The sequence below is a fragment of the Triturus cristatus genome, chromosome 3_1 (assembly GCF_964204655.1).
Source record: "Triturus cristatus chromosome 3_1, aTriCri1.1, whole genome shotgun sequence".
NCBI classification, from domain to species: Eukaryota; Metazoa; Chordata; class Amphibia; order Caudata; family Salamandridae; genus Triturus; species Triturus cristatus.
Window position 1 is genome coordinate 356,688,847 of NC_140583.1, and position 16,885 is coordinate 356,705,731.

The 16,885-nt window shown below is 44.1% G+C and overlaps 1 protein-coding gene across 2 annotated transcripts in view; it reads right to left on the reverse strand.

Moving 5' to 3' along the window:
• The window catches only part of CGNL1 (cingulin like 1), a 413,622-nt gene that overhangs the window by 25,667 nt on the left and 371,070 nt on the right, over positions 1-16,885 (reverse strand). For both annotated transcript variants that reach the window (XM_085644099.1, XM_085644098.1), the window contains exon 17: positions 5,549-5,657. In XM_085644099.1, the coding sequence (XP_085500225.1) occupies positions 5,549-5,657 (109 nt within the window). The remainder of the gene's footprint in view (positions 1-5,548; positions 5,658-16,885) is intronic.

Genomic DNA, 16,885 nt, shown 5'->3' on the forward strand with positions numbered 1-16,885 from the left:
GCTACACGCCACACACCGCCGCACACTGCCGCACACTGCCGCACACCGCCGCACACTGCCGCACACTGCTGCACGCCGCACACTGCTGCACGCCGCACACTGCTGCACGCCGCACACTGCTGCACGCCGCACACTGCTGCACGCCGCACACTGCTGCACGCCACACAATGCTGCACGCCACACAATGCTGCACGCCACACACTGCTGCATTACTCTCTGCTGCATGCTGCACGACACTGCTACACGCCGCACACTGCTGCACGCCGCACACTGCTGCACGCCTCACACTGCTGCACGCCACACACTGCTGCACGCCACACACTGCTGCACGCCACACACTGCTGCACGCCACACACTGCTGCACGCCACACACTGCTGCACGCCACACACTGCTGCACGCCACACACTGCTGCACGCCACACACTGCTGCATGCCACACACTGCTGCATTACTCTCTGCTGCATTACTCTCTGCTGCATGCTGCACGACACTGCTGCACGCCGCACACTGCTGCACGCCACACACTGCTGCATTACTCTGCTGCATGCTGCACGACACTGCTGCACGCCGCACTGCTGCACGCCACACTGCTGCACGCCACACACTGCTGCACGCCACACACTGCTGCACGCCACACACTGCTGCACGCCACACACTGCTGCACGCCACACACTGCTGCACGCCGCACACTGCTGCACGCCGCACACTGCTTTTATGCGAGTTTATGCTACTGACATTGTAAATGACAATGCCTTTTATTTGTTTTAAAACCAAAACATAAATAAAAGGCATTGTAATTTTACAATGCCAATAGCTCAAACTCTTATAAATGCAAGACCTATTGCATTGCAAATGCTTGTTCACTCAGTGATGCTTTTTTTCATAAGCCCCTTGGAAATGCACACCTCTACCAGTTTCTCAAAGATTATTCGCTCCCTGGTTGCAAATAACAGGCAGGTGCATCACCCAGTGCTGTTTCTGTAGATACATTAGCCTACCTGTTTCTTTTAGATGACAATCTTTCCACATCGCTTCCTTTTCTGAGTCTTGCTGGACCAGAGAGAAACCCAGGATGTGATGGGGGAATTGTAGGATACAGCTTTACTTTTCAATTCTACCCCAAACTCAAATCTTCCTTTCAGTCTGTCGCAGTGTCTTTGTAAAGATGAACTGGCTTTGGGAGCCACATGAGACGCCAAGAGGCCTTCCTGCTTCTGCTGGATGCACTTTTTTTTTTCTCAAACCGATTTTATTTTCGTGCATCAAACAGTGTAGTTGTTAGTTATCAAATACCTGCTAGTATCTGTGCTGTCTCACTAGATGAAAAGAATAGTTCTAATGATATCAACCAACAAGTATTCTATTCCCGTCCCATCCCCCATGAGTCAGTACGACACTGCATAAATGAAATTACACAACATATTTAATAAAGTGCTCTAGCACACTGGGCGGGGAGAAATAAGATATTCTACAATCAGACGCTAAGTCCCAGCCAGTATCCTAGGACCTAGGGTGCTCTGTACAGGTCTGGGCAGGTAGTATACCACAATCTGGAATCAATCCTGGCGATCCTGCAGGTGACCTCGTGGGTGTATCTGGGTCTGGTCCAGACGTCCCCAAGCTCGGGCTACATCATTCTTTACTATGCCTTTTCGGAATTCTCTTAAAAGTATTCTCCCCTAAGCATGGCACATGACCAGAACATGTGTAGAATGTGTGCTCTCTCGTCTCTGCATCTAGGTCATGCTGTATCAGCTACCTGGAAGTTTCTGCTTATGTGCTTTGCTGCTAGATATGACCTATGTAGAATATAGATTAATTAGCTTGAAGCGTGCATTCCTAGAGACCTTGGGCATTCAGTCTAGGACGTTGTCCCAAACTGCAGCTGAAATAGGAATGCCTAATTCACCCTCCCACCTAGATCGCATATTGTCTAATGACTGTTGTTGGTCTGCCCGCAATGCTCTGTATAAGCAGGAGACCCTCTTGATGGTGTCTGCCAGCAAAGCTAAATATTGACAACTCTGCGATACCGGAGGTTCAGTAGTTCCTGTGGCCCAGTGTTTTCTCATTACTGCCATGAGCGCTCTGTGTAGAAGAAAGTGTCCCTGACGTACGTCAAACTCTGCACGTAATTCCTCAAATGGGAGCAATTCTGAATCTCTGAAAAGATCTCCCATCTTCGTCGCCCCCCACTTGATCAAGAAATCAAGGCCCCGCCAGCTGCCACCATGTGGAAGTGCCCTCAATAGTTCCAGAGGTAAGTCCAGGGAGTATGGAGTTTTAGTACATATCTCTGTAAGCCTCAACCCTAGCATTTGGCCACCACTCTAAACTCTTGTGACTCATTAATTGGCGACCATCTCACCTGGAGAAATACTTTGAGGTTAGATAGTGGTGGCATGAAGGGGTCTGGTCTGGATCAGCCATTGCAATTGGGCTGCAAGATAGTATGTCGCGAAGCCAGGAACCACCAACCCTTCCGCCGTTGTTGCTCGCTGCATTGTCGCTAACGCCACCCGTCTCGTCCTCCAAATAAACTCAGTTTCAGCGAGTCCAGCTCCTTGAATAGTGCTTTCTGGACCGATAATGGCAGTGTATTAAAAAAATAGAGAAGGCGGGGGAGAGCAAGCATTTCAAGGAGTTCTATTCTGCCTGCTACTGAAATCGGTAGTGGCTTCCAGAAATCTATGTTCGATCTCAGGGATCTAATAGCTCGCCCTGCATTCCCATCCAGCAAGTCAGCCCAGTCATGATAGACGTTAACCCCCAGGTAAGCCAAACATCGAGGTTCCCATTGCAGTTGGGTCAGCCCTTCGGGGGGATTGGCACTCTGCACCACAGGAAAGAGCCTGTACTTCTGCCAGTTGACTCTTAAACCAGATAATAGACCAAAATCCTCCAGCACGGAGCGGGCTCCCCTCCGGTCCGCCCCCATGTTGCTCAAAAAAGATGAGTAAGTAATCTGCATAAAGTGCTATTCGGTGGTGATGCCTTCCAACATGTAATCCCTTATACATATGCCTGGATCTAGACAAAGCTGGAAGAGGTTCCATGGCGATAGGAAACAGCAGGGGAGACAGGGGGCATCCCTGTTGTGTTCCCTGTCCCACCAAATAACCTGCAGGTATAATACTCCCAGTGCGTACTCCAGCCGTTGGTCAAGTATAAAATAACCACATCCACATTATAAAGTTCTCACCCAACCCCACGTGTATGTATCCTAATCTTCTATTTTTTTAAATCTGGTCTGTTGCCCTAACATCGTAACTGTGGATTGAATCTACGAGATTGTTCCTTTCCATGTAGTGGTAGGAGATCTTTTGCTATATTCAGTTCCCCTGTGCCTCTTATTGCTTTTTCCGATCGGACTAATTTTTTGTCTGTATCATAAGTTACCCAGGTCCTTCGGGTGAATTTTGGGTTACCACATTGTTTTGTGACTACTAACATCCGTACCTAGTTACTCCAGTTGGAAAAAAAACATATCATGTGTGGGCGAAAAGGAGGGCATGAGTACAAGGATATTACATTCAAAATATATGGACTGTTAAAATAGGGGCGGCCTGACTAGCCCAATTATCCTTCAGTACTATTAGGAAGTGCATTTGAGAGAGTGAATCATAAAGGAGACTGTAAAGAATCAGGTACAAGTGTACCAACCAGAAGGCTTGGGACCGTGGCCTGTCGCTGGTGGAGCGAGCAGCGATGCTCCATGTACAATATTAGGATTTGTGAAAAGCTCTAAAGGACCCCTCCTTTTCTTTTCCTTTTTCTACTCTATTCACACGAGCACCTTCTCTGCAAACTATTCTTTATCACTTTATCAATCTGGGGAGCTAAGAGTTTTCAATACAATGCGTAAATATTAATGTTATTAGAGACTGACTTATAAGTGATCTAACAAAACTTTCAGAAATGAAATTATGTACGAGATTGTTCTTCTTTTCCATATAGTGGTAGGAGATCATTTGATATATTCAGTACTTCTGTGCCTCTTGCTGCTTCTTCCGATCGGACCATTGTTTGTCTGTATAATAGTTACAGATATTGGCAGAACAGATACAGCAACCTAAACAAACTTTTTAATTGAAAGCTCTAGTCCTCCCAAACAAAGGGTTATACAGATGGTGCCATCTACCCAGATCACCAACGAGATCGGCGTGGAATCACCAATTAGCTTTCATTATTGTGTGGAGTTTTCAGGATAACCTTCAGTATTTAAAGGACTACAGAACGCATTTAATAGGTACTGTTAAGTGTAGCTAGGTGTCTCAAATTTCCTTTGATTCATCTTGAAACTGAACACCTTTTCAACTTGCTCCAACAACAGTTGCCATTTATTTCTCAGAAACTCTCTGGGGTAACTAGTATCGTCCATAAATACACCAAAGTTACGTACATATTCCTACATTTTTGTTGCTTGCTGATCTAGGATACTACAGACCATTCCCTTGCCCCTCCACATACAAAATGTATTAATATAGCTGTTGTGTTCAGACACCCATCCAGTTATCTGCAGTGCTGCTTGCGAAAAAGATTTCTCCCTCACCGTAAATTGCTTGCTCACCAGATAATTCCATCAGAAATGTTGTGATGTGTTCCCTTTGAACATTTAATATTGTGTGTACATAGTGTGTCTTACGGTGTTATTTATCTGCAACTCTTACAAATTCTATTAATCAAAGGTTATTAGGTGCAGGAGCATAATATTGCATGTGTCAAAACGATGTGCATGTGCAAAAAAAAAAAGAAATTTTCTTTTCTACTGATCAATGAATGACGTTTCTTCACATGGTTGAAATGTGTGTTGTCTCTTTGTTCTGTTCTACATCATTGCTACTAATTTCTGCACAAATGTGTAAGTCGTACAATATTGCGACTGCAGTGATACTATAGAAGAACAGGGATAGGATTCCCTTTCAAATGGATTGCTACCTCTTTTTTTGTTAGGCACTGGAAACTAGCTCTAAACTTTCCATTCGAATCTGCAGGAATAAAGCACAACAGGTTATCTTGGTACTTTGCCAGTAAACCGCACCCCTATGGAAAACCAGAACCCTGTAGGCAAGTAAAAGTAGACTGAACCCCTTGGTCTACTAGTTGCCAAACTTTGTTGAGTAAAACCTAGAGCAGATATGCCTTGTAACACTGGTCAATAAATTACTTGTATTTGGAATGCTGCTAGAAAAACTGCTTAGAGAAATATAATGAAAGACAATGTTTGTTCTCAGGTGTAGTGTACCATCCCCTGCTGAACACCACCCTTTGGTAAATGGACACAAGGCAGCACACCAGTTGAAAAGGTGACCAATCACAGCTGATATGGAAAACAACACTGAAGGTTTTCCTTTCAGAGACTTCCATACACTTATCCAGCAGATACAATACAAACCATCTACCTTCAGATCTCTCTTAATATATCACCAGTTCAACAGCAAGAAAAATATAAATAGACAAGACGATGACGATTACAATGAAATGGACATATGCAAGACGACAACAAAAACAAAGATGCTGGTGCTGACAAAGAAACATCTTCCTATACCTGATCTTTCTGGTCTGTAAGGCTCAGATGTTCATCGTCCACTTGCATCATTAACTCCTTTACCCTTCTATCAAGGCGGCGATTAGAGAGTTGGAGATTAGCTCGATCCCTGCGAAAGAAATTACACATTCTAAGAAACAGCACATGGAACCGATCCAAGTGTTTAAGAGCTCAGGTTTCACACCCCAGTCCAATGAAATGCTGATCAGAAATGCCCTGCCACTCCGATTCTGAGCCATAACCTGAGCGCCCATTTTTGTTCGGAATCATTCAGGCATTTTAAGTCTTTTCTCATGGTACTCCCAGACCTCCACATGCAAGGATGTCATTACAAACCTCTTATTTAAAAAGTGTATTGAAACATTCAGAGAGTGCCAAACAACGTCCATATTCTCAGCGGTTGGCTAGCTTGAAAAGTGTCGGCACATTTTGAAAGCAGGTTTCAAACGAAAGGTCACAGGTTTTGTGTTACTGACCATGTCAACCTTTTTGTATCATTTTATGAGTAGAACAATGTACATCAGCAATAAAGAATCATTCGACTCCACCAACTAATCCTAAATTTAACATTTCTTTTTAAAATAATTTTATTCTTGAAATTATTATGCAAGAAAGTGAGGAGAGTGAAAGAGTCTCTATAGGTTGTCAGACATCAAAGACAAATCGTGCAATCTAGTAGATGATTAAAACATTCCTACCAGCAAGCTGATTTATCTGTAATCACAAGAAACTGACATAGTCTAGAGTATGCTGCTTGAAATACAGGAGTGGCATGAATAAATTACTCAGCTGTAAATCTGATCCTCCAGAATTGATATCTGTTACAGTTTCACAAGTTATTTGACTATTCCCCCAATCCAAGCTGAGAACATTCTAGTAGTGAGCACTGAAAGTTGAGTCTTAAGGCAAAACCCCCAAAAAAGGGTAGTTTTCTACGTTCAGTCGAGCTCTCCTTTACCCATCTTTCCATGCCGTTCAGATTCTGAGCCTGTTTTATAAAACTAAGCAAACACCAAGAACAAATCAAATGAAGTAACTCACTGGAGACACGTGATGATCTGTAATAATGCTGGAGGACCGCCTTCAGAAGTAAGTGACTCATTCTTCTTCAGCACTGGATCTTAGGTTCAGATGCTATTTGAATAGACCATCAAGAGGTATTTCGGTATTGTCTGGACCTTTAAGAGTGGATTCTATTCTGGAATGGTTTTATAGAAGGAGCGGCGTGATTTCTAATACTTCTCAGTTGCAATTTGTCAGCTTGTGTTTGTTGTAGCACTTTGTTACAATGGCGACGAGCCAAGGCTTATCTCCAACTGTACAACTCAATACTGATGGACAATCCCGCGAAATTTCAGAGGCTGAGCCCAGTCATTACGGATGGCACGCAGGTGAGACAAACGGTCTTTGAACATGAGAGGAATTTGCTTCTATATAGTATCAGAATAGCGATTGGTCCGCAGATGTTGCAGATGTCAGTGGAGCGCAAAGATGTCTGTACTTCAGTGAACTAACCATTCCAATGAGGCATAAATGGCACCGGTGGATGTGCTGTAGGATAACCAGTGACGATGAGGTGCGCTTCATCAAAAACGCCTGATGTAAGTGGAGCGTAAGACAGACAAGGTGAAGTTATGCTGCCTGAGGAGAAGGGTCAATGCATTTAGCGCAGCTATCCGAATTTTCTGACTCATCTAACGAAGCCACCAGTGAGATGGTGCAAATGGAAGAAAATAAAAAGTTTTATTAGGGAACAAATCTGGGGGCTGTACAGAAATCTTTTCTCTAGCTTACAATTAAACAATCTTGCTGTTAGAGGGCTAGTTACAAACAACGTAGATAAACTTATAGAAAAAGACTGTATAATGATTTATTAATGGGGCGTCTTTGACCTTTGCTTAACCTTGTATATATGCTGCTGAACACTTTAGAATACTCTGTGAATGAGGGATGCTCTGACAGGTTTTTCTAACTCTGAACACTCAGTGAGGGCAGAGTGAGAGACACCTGCCAATTCTCCTTTTCTCCAAGAAAGTTGTATATACCACTTGGGACTTAGGTAATCTACTGATGTGACCTCAATAAACTTGGGGTAATACAACAGTATCGTTTTGGTGGCTGACTTGAAGGGAATGGAGAAAGGATGGAGGAATGTCACAAGTCTTAGAAAGTTAGCAGCTAGCTACCAGTTTGAAACCAAGACAGATTAACGTATTAGGGACCAATTTAATCTAAACTGTAATTTTGAAAAAGCAAGAAAGGATTTGTGGACAAAGGATGAGCTGACGCTGAGTGAAATATTATCAGTGGTGAACAGAGTAGAGCACATGATGAGGTGTGTAAAGGAAATATAAAATGGTAATGTCAGATAAACAGCAATGAATGTGGTTGGTGCACATAAGGTTGAATATGGCATGGAAAAAGATTAAATTCAAAGGCCAATGTTTCCATTGGGGCCTTGTAGATCATATGGTATAGGATATAAGTCAAAGAGCAGAGAGTGCAGCTGCCAACGCTGGAGTATGGAACAAGCATCGGTTTCACCTATTTAATGAATAAAGAGCTGTTTATCAATCATTGCCTGGGTGAAGGAAAGAGTTCCCTGACCGATAACACGGGAGTGGCGAGGATATGGTGCAGCAGCCAGAGCTGCTGACTTGAACACTGGGGATCCCGGTTTGAGTCTCGGCGGCGCAGCGCAACATCCTGTGGTTCTATGCAAATCACTTAATCTCTCTGGGTGATAAATTGTTATATAAATAGGCTGCAATAGTAAAAGGGAAAACTTTATGAAAATATAGTTCCACCAAAGTGGATGTTAACAGTATTTTGGTGGCGGGAAAATGATAAGAGAAGCAGAGAAGAATCAAGCATTGGTAAGTGCAGTAAAATATTCTACAGCCAATAGAAATGGAGGAAAGTTAAGTGGCACGCACAGGAACCAATGAGAAGCCAGGAAAGAGGAGGCAGGATTTAAGTTCCTTTTAAGCTTGTATTGAAAACAATAGATTTCTCCAGGACAGTGCAAGTGCTGTGCAGACGAAACCTAAAAAGGAAGACGCAAATGGAGATGAAAGAGGTATGCCACAAGAATGTTATGCTACTAGGTAGTAAAGAGGGGAATATTAACTTGGATCAGGTAGCGGTGGAAAGAAAAATTCAACAATGATGCTTGATTAGTGTTTCTTTGCGACCATGATATGTGAGGAAATATACAATCAACATTTAAAAGGTGTGGTTAAATTACATAAAATATATGTTAGGCCACAAGTCTATGCTGGGCAGGCTAGTAACATTTTCAAGTAGCCACTGAGTTTTGAGGAACGCTAAGTTTGTGTTAATCAAATAAGGCAATATTATAGAGCGACTACATCAGAAGAATTTAGAGGTGTTTTTCAGATCCTTGTATCTCAATTACTAGGGTCTGACCAAAAAATTATTAGTAGAGGTGTAGCAGCTTCTTTTAGGCCAATATGTCCATGCCTTACGGGAACTTTTAACAGCCTGCCAGACCATATAAAAAGCTGTTCTCTGGTGAGGGTTTGTCTAGATGCATCAAAACAGACTCTGAGATGTGCCCTTAACTATGCAGACACCGACTGTCTATGGGCATGGCTGTCACACTGCATCTGCATGTTTGGATGCATTCCAGTGGAGTTTTGAGATGTCCATGCTGCGCTCATGGACATGCCCTTTGAGAGCTAGTGGCTATTTGCAGAGAAGGCAGTCTTCTTGGAATGTTTCAAGCACAGTAGGGATATGCCTCATGACCTGGGCCTACCCTCCCTGCATGACAGTTCCACCAGTAGTATTTGAAATTCCATGGTTATTCTTAAGATATCCAGTTTTGACCAAGGCAGTCAAAGGCAGTGATTTCACCCTGTTCAATCGCCACGGCAACTATATTGCTCCTTTCGATGCAGGGGTGAGTCTTGGAGGCATTACCTGCAGAGCCAGTCCCCACCATTCTCCACAGGGTAGGCTCTGCCCCTTCTAAATCCCTCCCACTCCTCCCCCATCACTTTCTGGTGGAAGGACGGGTCTTCTATATTGCCAGTCATTGACAGAAAATCATAATAGAGCACTTGGTCATCCAGCTGAACAGGCACAACAACCTTTCCCTATCCTACCCTTCAGACCACCCTCTTCCTTCAGAATGTGCTCGCCGGCCCATGACTGGATCCAAGAGTTGGAAGTCTTGGCCTCATTGCACAAAGGGGCCTTAGACGTACTGCATCTGGAAGAGATGGGTGCACGATTTTATCCCTTCTCTTCCAGATCCCAAAGGATGGTCTCCTAAGGCCTGTCCTGGAAACGTGCTTTCTGAACCTGTTCTTCCGGCAGGAATTGTTTAAGATGCTGGTTTGGAGGCAGGTCCAAGTGGCCTTGAACTCAAGATGTTTGCTGTCCCTTGGCCTCCAGGTCAACTGCTTCTTCCAGTTCTCCCCGCCCACAGGCAATACCTTAGGATTCATTGCAGGGTCACAACTTTTTCAGTTTGCCATCTGCCCATTCGGACTGACAATCCGGTGCTGGAGGTCATGGCAGCTTCACTAAGGAGGTTGTGAGTCCATATGTTCCTTTACTTGGACGTGTGGCTGGTAAAAGTGGAGTGCTCAGTGCTGGTCTATGAACATCTCCAGTGCATGATGGCTCTTTTCCACAAACTGAACTTTAACATCCGCATCCAGATAAACCTTCTCACTTCAGAACAAAGGCTTATGTTGTTGGGACTGTGCTGCTCAACACAAACCATATAGTCATTTCCTCCTTCTCAAAAGATCACAGATGTTCAAGGGATGAGTTTTATGTGTCGGACATAGGTTTGATCACTGGCTTTGCAGGTCTTGCATCTAATGGGTCTCCTGTCCGTGTGCATTCGGTTTGTGTCTCTTGCCAGGTGCGGATGAAGACCCTCAAGTGGTGTATGCGGAGTCTGCGACTGCAAGCCCAAGGAAGAGCCTTCTCCAGTTCGCCAACGCAGTCCTGAAGCTTAGATTAGGACCCAGGCAGGTTACCACTCAGTGAGCATTGTTCTCCAAGTATGCAAGCAAAAAGCAGTGGCAGCAGCAATTTACGGTGCTCAATTAGCAATTAGGTGGGTATAGCAACAGCAAACAGATTCAAAAGTTGGAAAATGCTTTCTTGAGCTCACTTCTAAATCTGATCGCTGGCACTCAGCTTCTTCCCCTGTATTTGGAAAGGAGTCTGGTCCCTATTTCTGAGCTCATGTATTGTTCCTTTCTCACTGTAGTCATCAAGGCAACGCCAAGCCCTTTTCAGATGGTGTCTTTAGCTGCATTACTATAGGTCCCAAGCACAATGACCTGTAGATCAGGAGTTTTCTCTAGATAGGTTTTCATCATCTGAAACTCCTCCCTGCATCCGTTATCCCAGAGAAATAAAAAATTTAAATAACTTGGTCTCATCATGCTGTACTTCTCTGGCAATTCTTGAAGAATTACAATAACTCCTTGTTTCTTGAAACAGCCTCTGAGCCACCATCCTCCGTCTGGACATAGTCCTTATCCTTCATAAACAAAGCATCTAAACTTGAATTTCTCCTTTGCCACCTGGACGATACTTGCCTCTATTGAATTCTTGGTCGTGAGCATGGTCATCAAAACTGGCACCAAAGAAGGGATCAAGTGACGTCGGACGGTACCCTAGCTAGTATCACATCCCACCCAGGTACCAGGGCCAATGCCTGTTAAGGTACAGTATAGAGAAGTGTGGGGCTGAAGCTGCAAGAGTCGCCAAACCTGCAGAAACACCCCAAAACCCCTCATCCAGTAGTCCAGCTGATTGTAGAGCTGTCCTGAAATGATCCAGCATGTGATCAGCACGGAGTCAACCATAGTGCCAGGATACTATGGGCTCATCTTTTTAGGTGCGAAGGGGTTGCATGATATTGAGGAAGAGTTTGGCATAGTAGAAGAGCATCAAAACTCCCAGCGATCCGGGGTGTGGTCATGCCTTCCTTGAGAAAGACAACAACCTTTCTATGGTGCGCTTTGTGCTTTTTTTGTGAAGCTCTTTTAGGAGATTGTTCCCTGCAAGGTAAACTTTGGAAAAGGTAGTCAACTTGGGAGTCTCCCTTCAGACCATAACCAAAAATAACGGATTTCTGCTTCCTAATGGCCTTCTGGAACAAAATCACAAGAGTTGAATCCTAAACACTCTATAAAATCATTGTGGCTTTCAAAAACGACATCTTTTTGTGGCACTGTCTGCGGGGCTTAAAACTGGACAAACTCACAGTAGACCATCATGAAACACTTTTGGCTAATTTAGTGCTATTTTGTAACACACAAAAGAATGTTTCTATGGAAGTATTTATAAATTGGGTTGTGCCTATTACAAAGTGATAACACACACCATAACTACATTACAACTGTCAATTGGGACAGTACCAACAGCTTACTTCGGGTTAGAGCTTGGTTGAGACATCAACACAGTAACTCAGGACATTGAATGCAGATCCGGTTTTAATTTCCACATATCTACACTTCTTGTGGCACTTCAAAATTTATCAATTTTCTCTGACTCCAATCATCTTCAGAAACAATCTTTTGAAGTCACTTACTTTGCAGCCAGACGGGGAAGGCATCTGTGGTAGTTAGGGGGAGGGCTTGTGCTACCAGAGAAAGTCTCTTAATAGACATGTGACAGCGCCATCCTGGAAATTCACAAAATGTTGGCAGGAGTGGAGTGATGTGTCATCCTAGGATTGGACTTTCCACCTACACTTAAAAAGCCTGGCACAAGGGAGAACATTTTGTGAACGGCCTGGGCATGGGGGAAAACACCACCAGAGGAATGCCCTGCTGGAAGAGAGAAGACACCTGAAACATCCTGCTGAGAAGGATTCTAGGACCTCTGTTGCCACCCTGGTCTAGGAATCATTTTTCCAGGGCCAGTGGCGCTGGCCTCCCTACAGCCACTGGTGGACAGTAGAGAGATGGTCCAGCTAGAAGCTTTCCCTGGATCTTCTGCGGGCTGGTCCCGTCTGTGTGGAACCACCATTAGGAGAAAACACATGCGCCTTTGAAGCGATGAGGAATCCAAAGGACCTGGGGAGTGCAGGCAGGAAGGACACTCAGCCTTGGGGGCCCTAGGGTGCAGCGGAGGAATACTCAAGGCCAAGGAAAAGTACCTTGCGCCTAGAGAGCAAACTGGTCTTATACAAAGAGGGCATTAAAAGAACACGTTCCAACAGAAATATAAACATTTAGAGTCCGGGAGGTCCAAGGTAAGCATTCCTGGTGGCTAGGGCTTGACACCAGAAATAAAACCATAGAAGATTGCCAATTACGGCCCACTGGTGCCTGACAAACCAAAGAAAGGAGAGTGGTGACGCTTGGGACCAAGTTAGTCTAGAACATGTGTATCATTTCTTACCCAACTTCCTAAAGGCACCCTGAGAAGGGTCAAAGTCCTGGAGGAGATCAAAGTATTGGTAGGAGGAGAGGCATATGAGAGCGCTCTTTTTCTTTTATTTCTCTGAGGGCTCCCAGTGCCCAAGAGACAGACTCCAAACATGGTAAAACGAGCACTGCTACTCTCCACTTCTTATGCCAGTCTTTGAGGGCCTCCAGTTCTTCAGGATAAAAGAGTAGTTGAGTGCCTCTGTGCTCCTGGGACAAACCTCCTGGGGTTAGGCCCAGAAGCACCACAGTGTGCCTCTCCTCCCCCGTGTCTGTATCTGTAAATCGGCAGGGAGTGCATACTAATAGCAACAGCCGCCCACATGTGGGCAGGAACCAATGAGATGCTGCCTGCTCCCACACTGGCTCAGAGATTATAGTGCTGGCCAAATAAGGTGCCGGAAATGTTGTGAGGTCTTGGGCTAGCACACAGCTTATGGAGGGTGCAATTCCGGGTGCCCCGGAGAGGGCAGGGGCACTCGGATAAAGAAACTGCAGGTTGCAGTGAGGCCACCTATAAAAAAAACACAAAAGTAAAGAAAAAAGCAGGCACAGGGCGAAGTTGCGTTCCATAGTGCCTAGTGGAACTCATTTGCGGATTTGGCACACATTGCCCCAAAGTGAAGGGGCACTGTGGTGCTAACTTGGGAGTGTTGGGGACCACCCTGGAAGAGCAGTGGGGCCCCTAAACCAGAAAAATAAATCAATTGCTACCATAAGTCTCCCAGGTGCTGGTAACAGCGACCCTAGAGAAGATTTCTTCCACTTTAAGCACTCCTTGGACTTTTTCTCAAAGGCTCTGGAGTGTGAGGACTCCTGTTGGTGGATCCGATGCAGTGCTGCAGCATATATAAAAATAAAAATAAAGACTAAAGAAACAAAGTTTTGAACACTAAATGTTGCATTGACAATAAGAAAGTCAACAGTAAATTATTACATGCATTCATGAAGGTCACTGAAATGTTTAGAAACGCTTTATTGACAATCACAAAGTTAACAGCGAATCATTACAGGCTCTAATTAGTGTCATCATAAGATGGTACCATTTTTAGCGATTTTAATGGTGCTTCATTGGTCTATTATAACATATTCTTCTTTCATTAACCCCTTCAGTGCCCGCCCCTTTCCCCGCCCTGTGCCGGCCGTTGAATTAGCGGGCGGGGTCTATGACGAGCTGGACTCGTCATGGGCACAGCGCCACCGCGGCCCATGACGAGTCCAGCTCGTCATGGGCACTGAAGGGGTTAAAGTGGTGACACCTTGACAAAGGCATCAGGCTTGCTTTTTGGTAACTACAACCCATTATGAATGATCTAGTATATGTGACTGACATTGAGCTTCTAGGATGCAGAGCTCACTCAGGGGTGTGACCAGGAGTGTGTCAGCACCTGCCATCCTCTATATATTTGTGAATTAATGAGTATCATTGAGTAATGTGTGTGAAATGAGGAGTATGTTACTTACCCTGTAAGCATCTATTTGTAGTGTGTTGTGCTGAAGATTTACATGCTATGCATACTCCTGCCATCCAGTGTTAGGCCTGGACTCTGCAACTTGTTTTCCTCGAGTAAGTTTTATGATGGGAGTCGTGCGTCGTTTCTCTTCCTCAAGGTATTGCTCATGTTCAACAGCTCCTTTATTCGATATTTTTTTCTCCCTGCCATATACAGAGTGAGGATATATTTCGCTAAGTTAGCATTTGGGGTTGAAAATGCTATATTTGTGTGTATTGTTTTCACCATCTAATACCTGCTGAGGAGGTGCATGTGAATCTGCAGCACTACACACTACGAATAAATGCTTACAGGTTAAGTAACATACTACATTTGTAGCATGTGTTGACTGCAGGTACACACGCTATGCATAGACTGTAAAGCAATACCCCTCTTGCGGTGGCTTTAGGAATTAGATGGTGCGTTTGTTTGAAATAATGTTTGAAGGACTGTTTGTCCAACAAGAGCTTGTTGCCTTCCTCGAACATCCGCACAATAATATTTTGTAAATGTATGTGGATTCATCCATGTTGCTGCTATGGAAATGTCACTAAGAGAGATAATTCCCCAAAAAAGCCATAGTTGATGTTTTCTTTCTTGCTGAATGAGACCTTGGCATAGTTGTTAATGTTTGTTTTGCTTAGCATAACACATTTGGATACATTTGACAATCCCTCTGGCTATTCCTGCTTTTAAAATAGCCTTTCCTTTATGTAAATTTGACAACGAAACAAATAGTTGTGTTTTCCTGACAGGTTTAGAACGTTCCAAGTAGTACAGATGTGCCCGTTAAACATTAAGTGTATGTAAGGCATGCTCTGCGATGTTCTCTGGTTTTGGAAAGAAAACCGGTAACTCTAGAGTTTGATTTAAATGGAAAGGAGATATAACTTTAGGTACGAACTTTGAGTTTGTCGGAACACTTAAAAGTATGTTTCTTCCACATTGAGATCGTGCATTTTGCTAACCCTTCTTAGAGACGTTATTGCTACAAAGAAAGCTACCTTCCATGGTAAAAACTGGGTTTGACAACTATGAAGTGGTTCAAATGTTGGCCGCATAAGGCATGTTAGGACAATGTTTAGGTTCCACACAGGTACTGGAGGTGTACCTGTAGAATGACTTTTTAATCCTTCCAAGAAGGCTTTGATGACAGGAGTACAGAAAAAAAGATTGATGCTTTCTGTTTTGTAGGTATGTTGCAATGGCTGCTAAATGCAAGCGCATTGAGGTATATACCAAATGTGCCTTTTGCAAGTGTAATAATTAACAGATTAGTTGTTGTTCGGTTAGTGAAGAAGGGTTGGTGTTGAAGGATGCACAGTAGTGAACAAAGCTTTTCCATTTTACTGCGTAGCAAGCCCTTGTGGTTGGTCTTCTGGCCTCCTTTAGAATAGACATACATTCTGGAGGGAGATTTAAGTATCCAAACTATTACCTCAGGAGTCAGATTGAAAGATTGAGCTGTTGCGCATTGGAATGTCTCACCCTGCCCATGCTGAGAGTGAAAAGGTTTGGATAGTTGGGTAGTTTCTCATGAAGCACTAGGGATAGCTTGAGTAGTATTGTGTACCATGGCTGTCAAGTCTATGTGGGAGCAATTATTATTAGGGTAATCGAAGTCCATCTGAGTTTCCTGACCACGTATGGAATGAGTGGGAGAGGAGGAAAACCGTAAGCAAATATCCCTGACCATTTCATCCATAGAGTACTCCCTTTGGATAGTGGTTGTGGGTATCTGAATGCAAAGCTTTGGCATTTTGAGTTTCAGTGGTGGCGAACAGGTCAATTACAGGGAACAGCCACAGGTAGAAGTATTGTTGCAGTAATGGAGTGTGTATTTCCCACTCGTTGAGCAGATCCACAATGGAGTTTTCCTGCCCTGGCATTTATTGTGCCAGGAGGAGAATTTTGAGTTTGTTTGCCCATTTCCATATAGTCTGCACTAGTTGTGACAGTTGTATGGAAAGGGTCCCCCCTTGTTTCTAGATGTAATACACTGCAGTCCTATTGTCTATTCGGAGAAGGACAGCTTTTCCAGTAGTGTTTGTTAGGAATGCTTTGAGAGCCATGTAGACGGCTAGAATTTCCAGCATGTTGATGTGCATTGTTTGTTGCTGTGAGGCCTGGTGTCCCTGAACCACAATGTCTTTCATATGAGCACCCCACTCCTTGAGCGATGCATTGGTTGCGATTGTCACCTGGTTGGAAGAGAACAGTCTCTCTTACAGCCGATGTTACAGAACATGGGACTCAGTTCCCAGGTCCAGAAAAAAAGAAATTCAAAGGTTCACAAAAGGGGACATGTTGAGCACACCCTATTTAGACTTCCTTGGTCAATCTATTTCCTGTAAGAACAACAATGATGATGTTTGCTGTTTATATTAATAAAAATGTCTTTAAAAAACAGAAAGGGT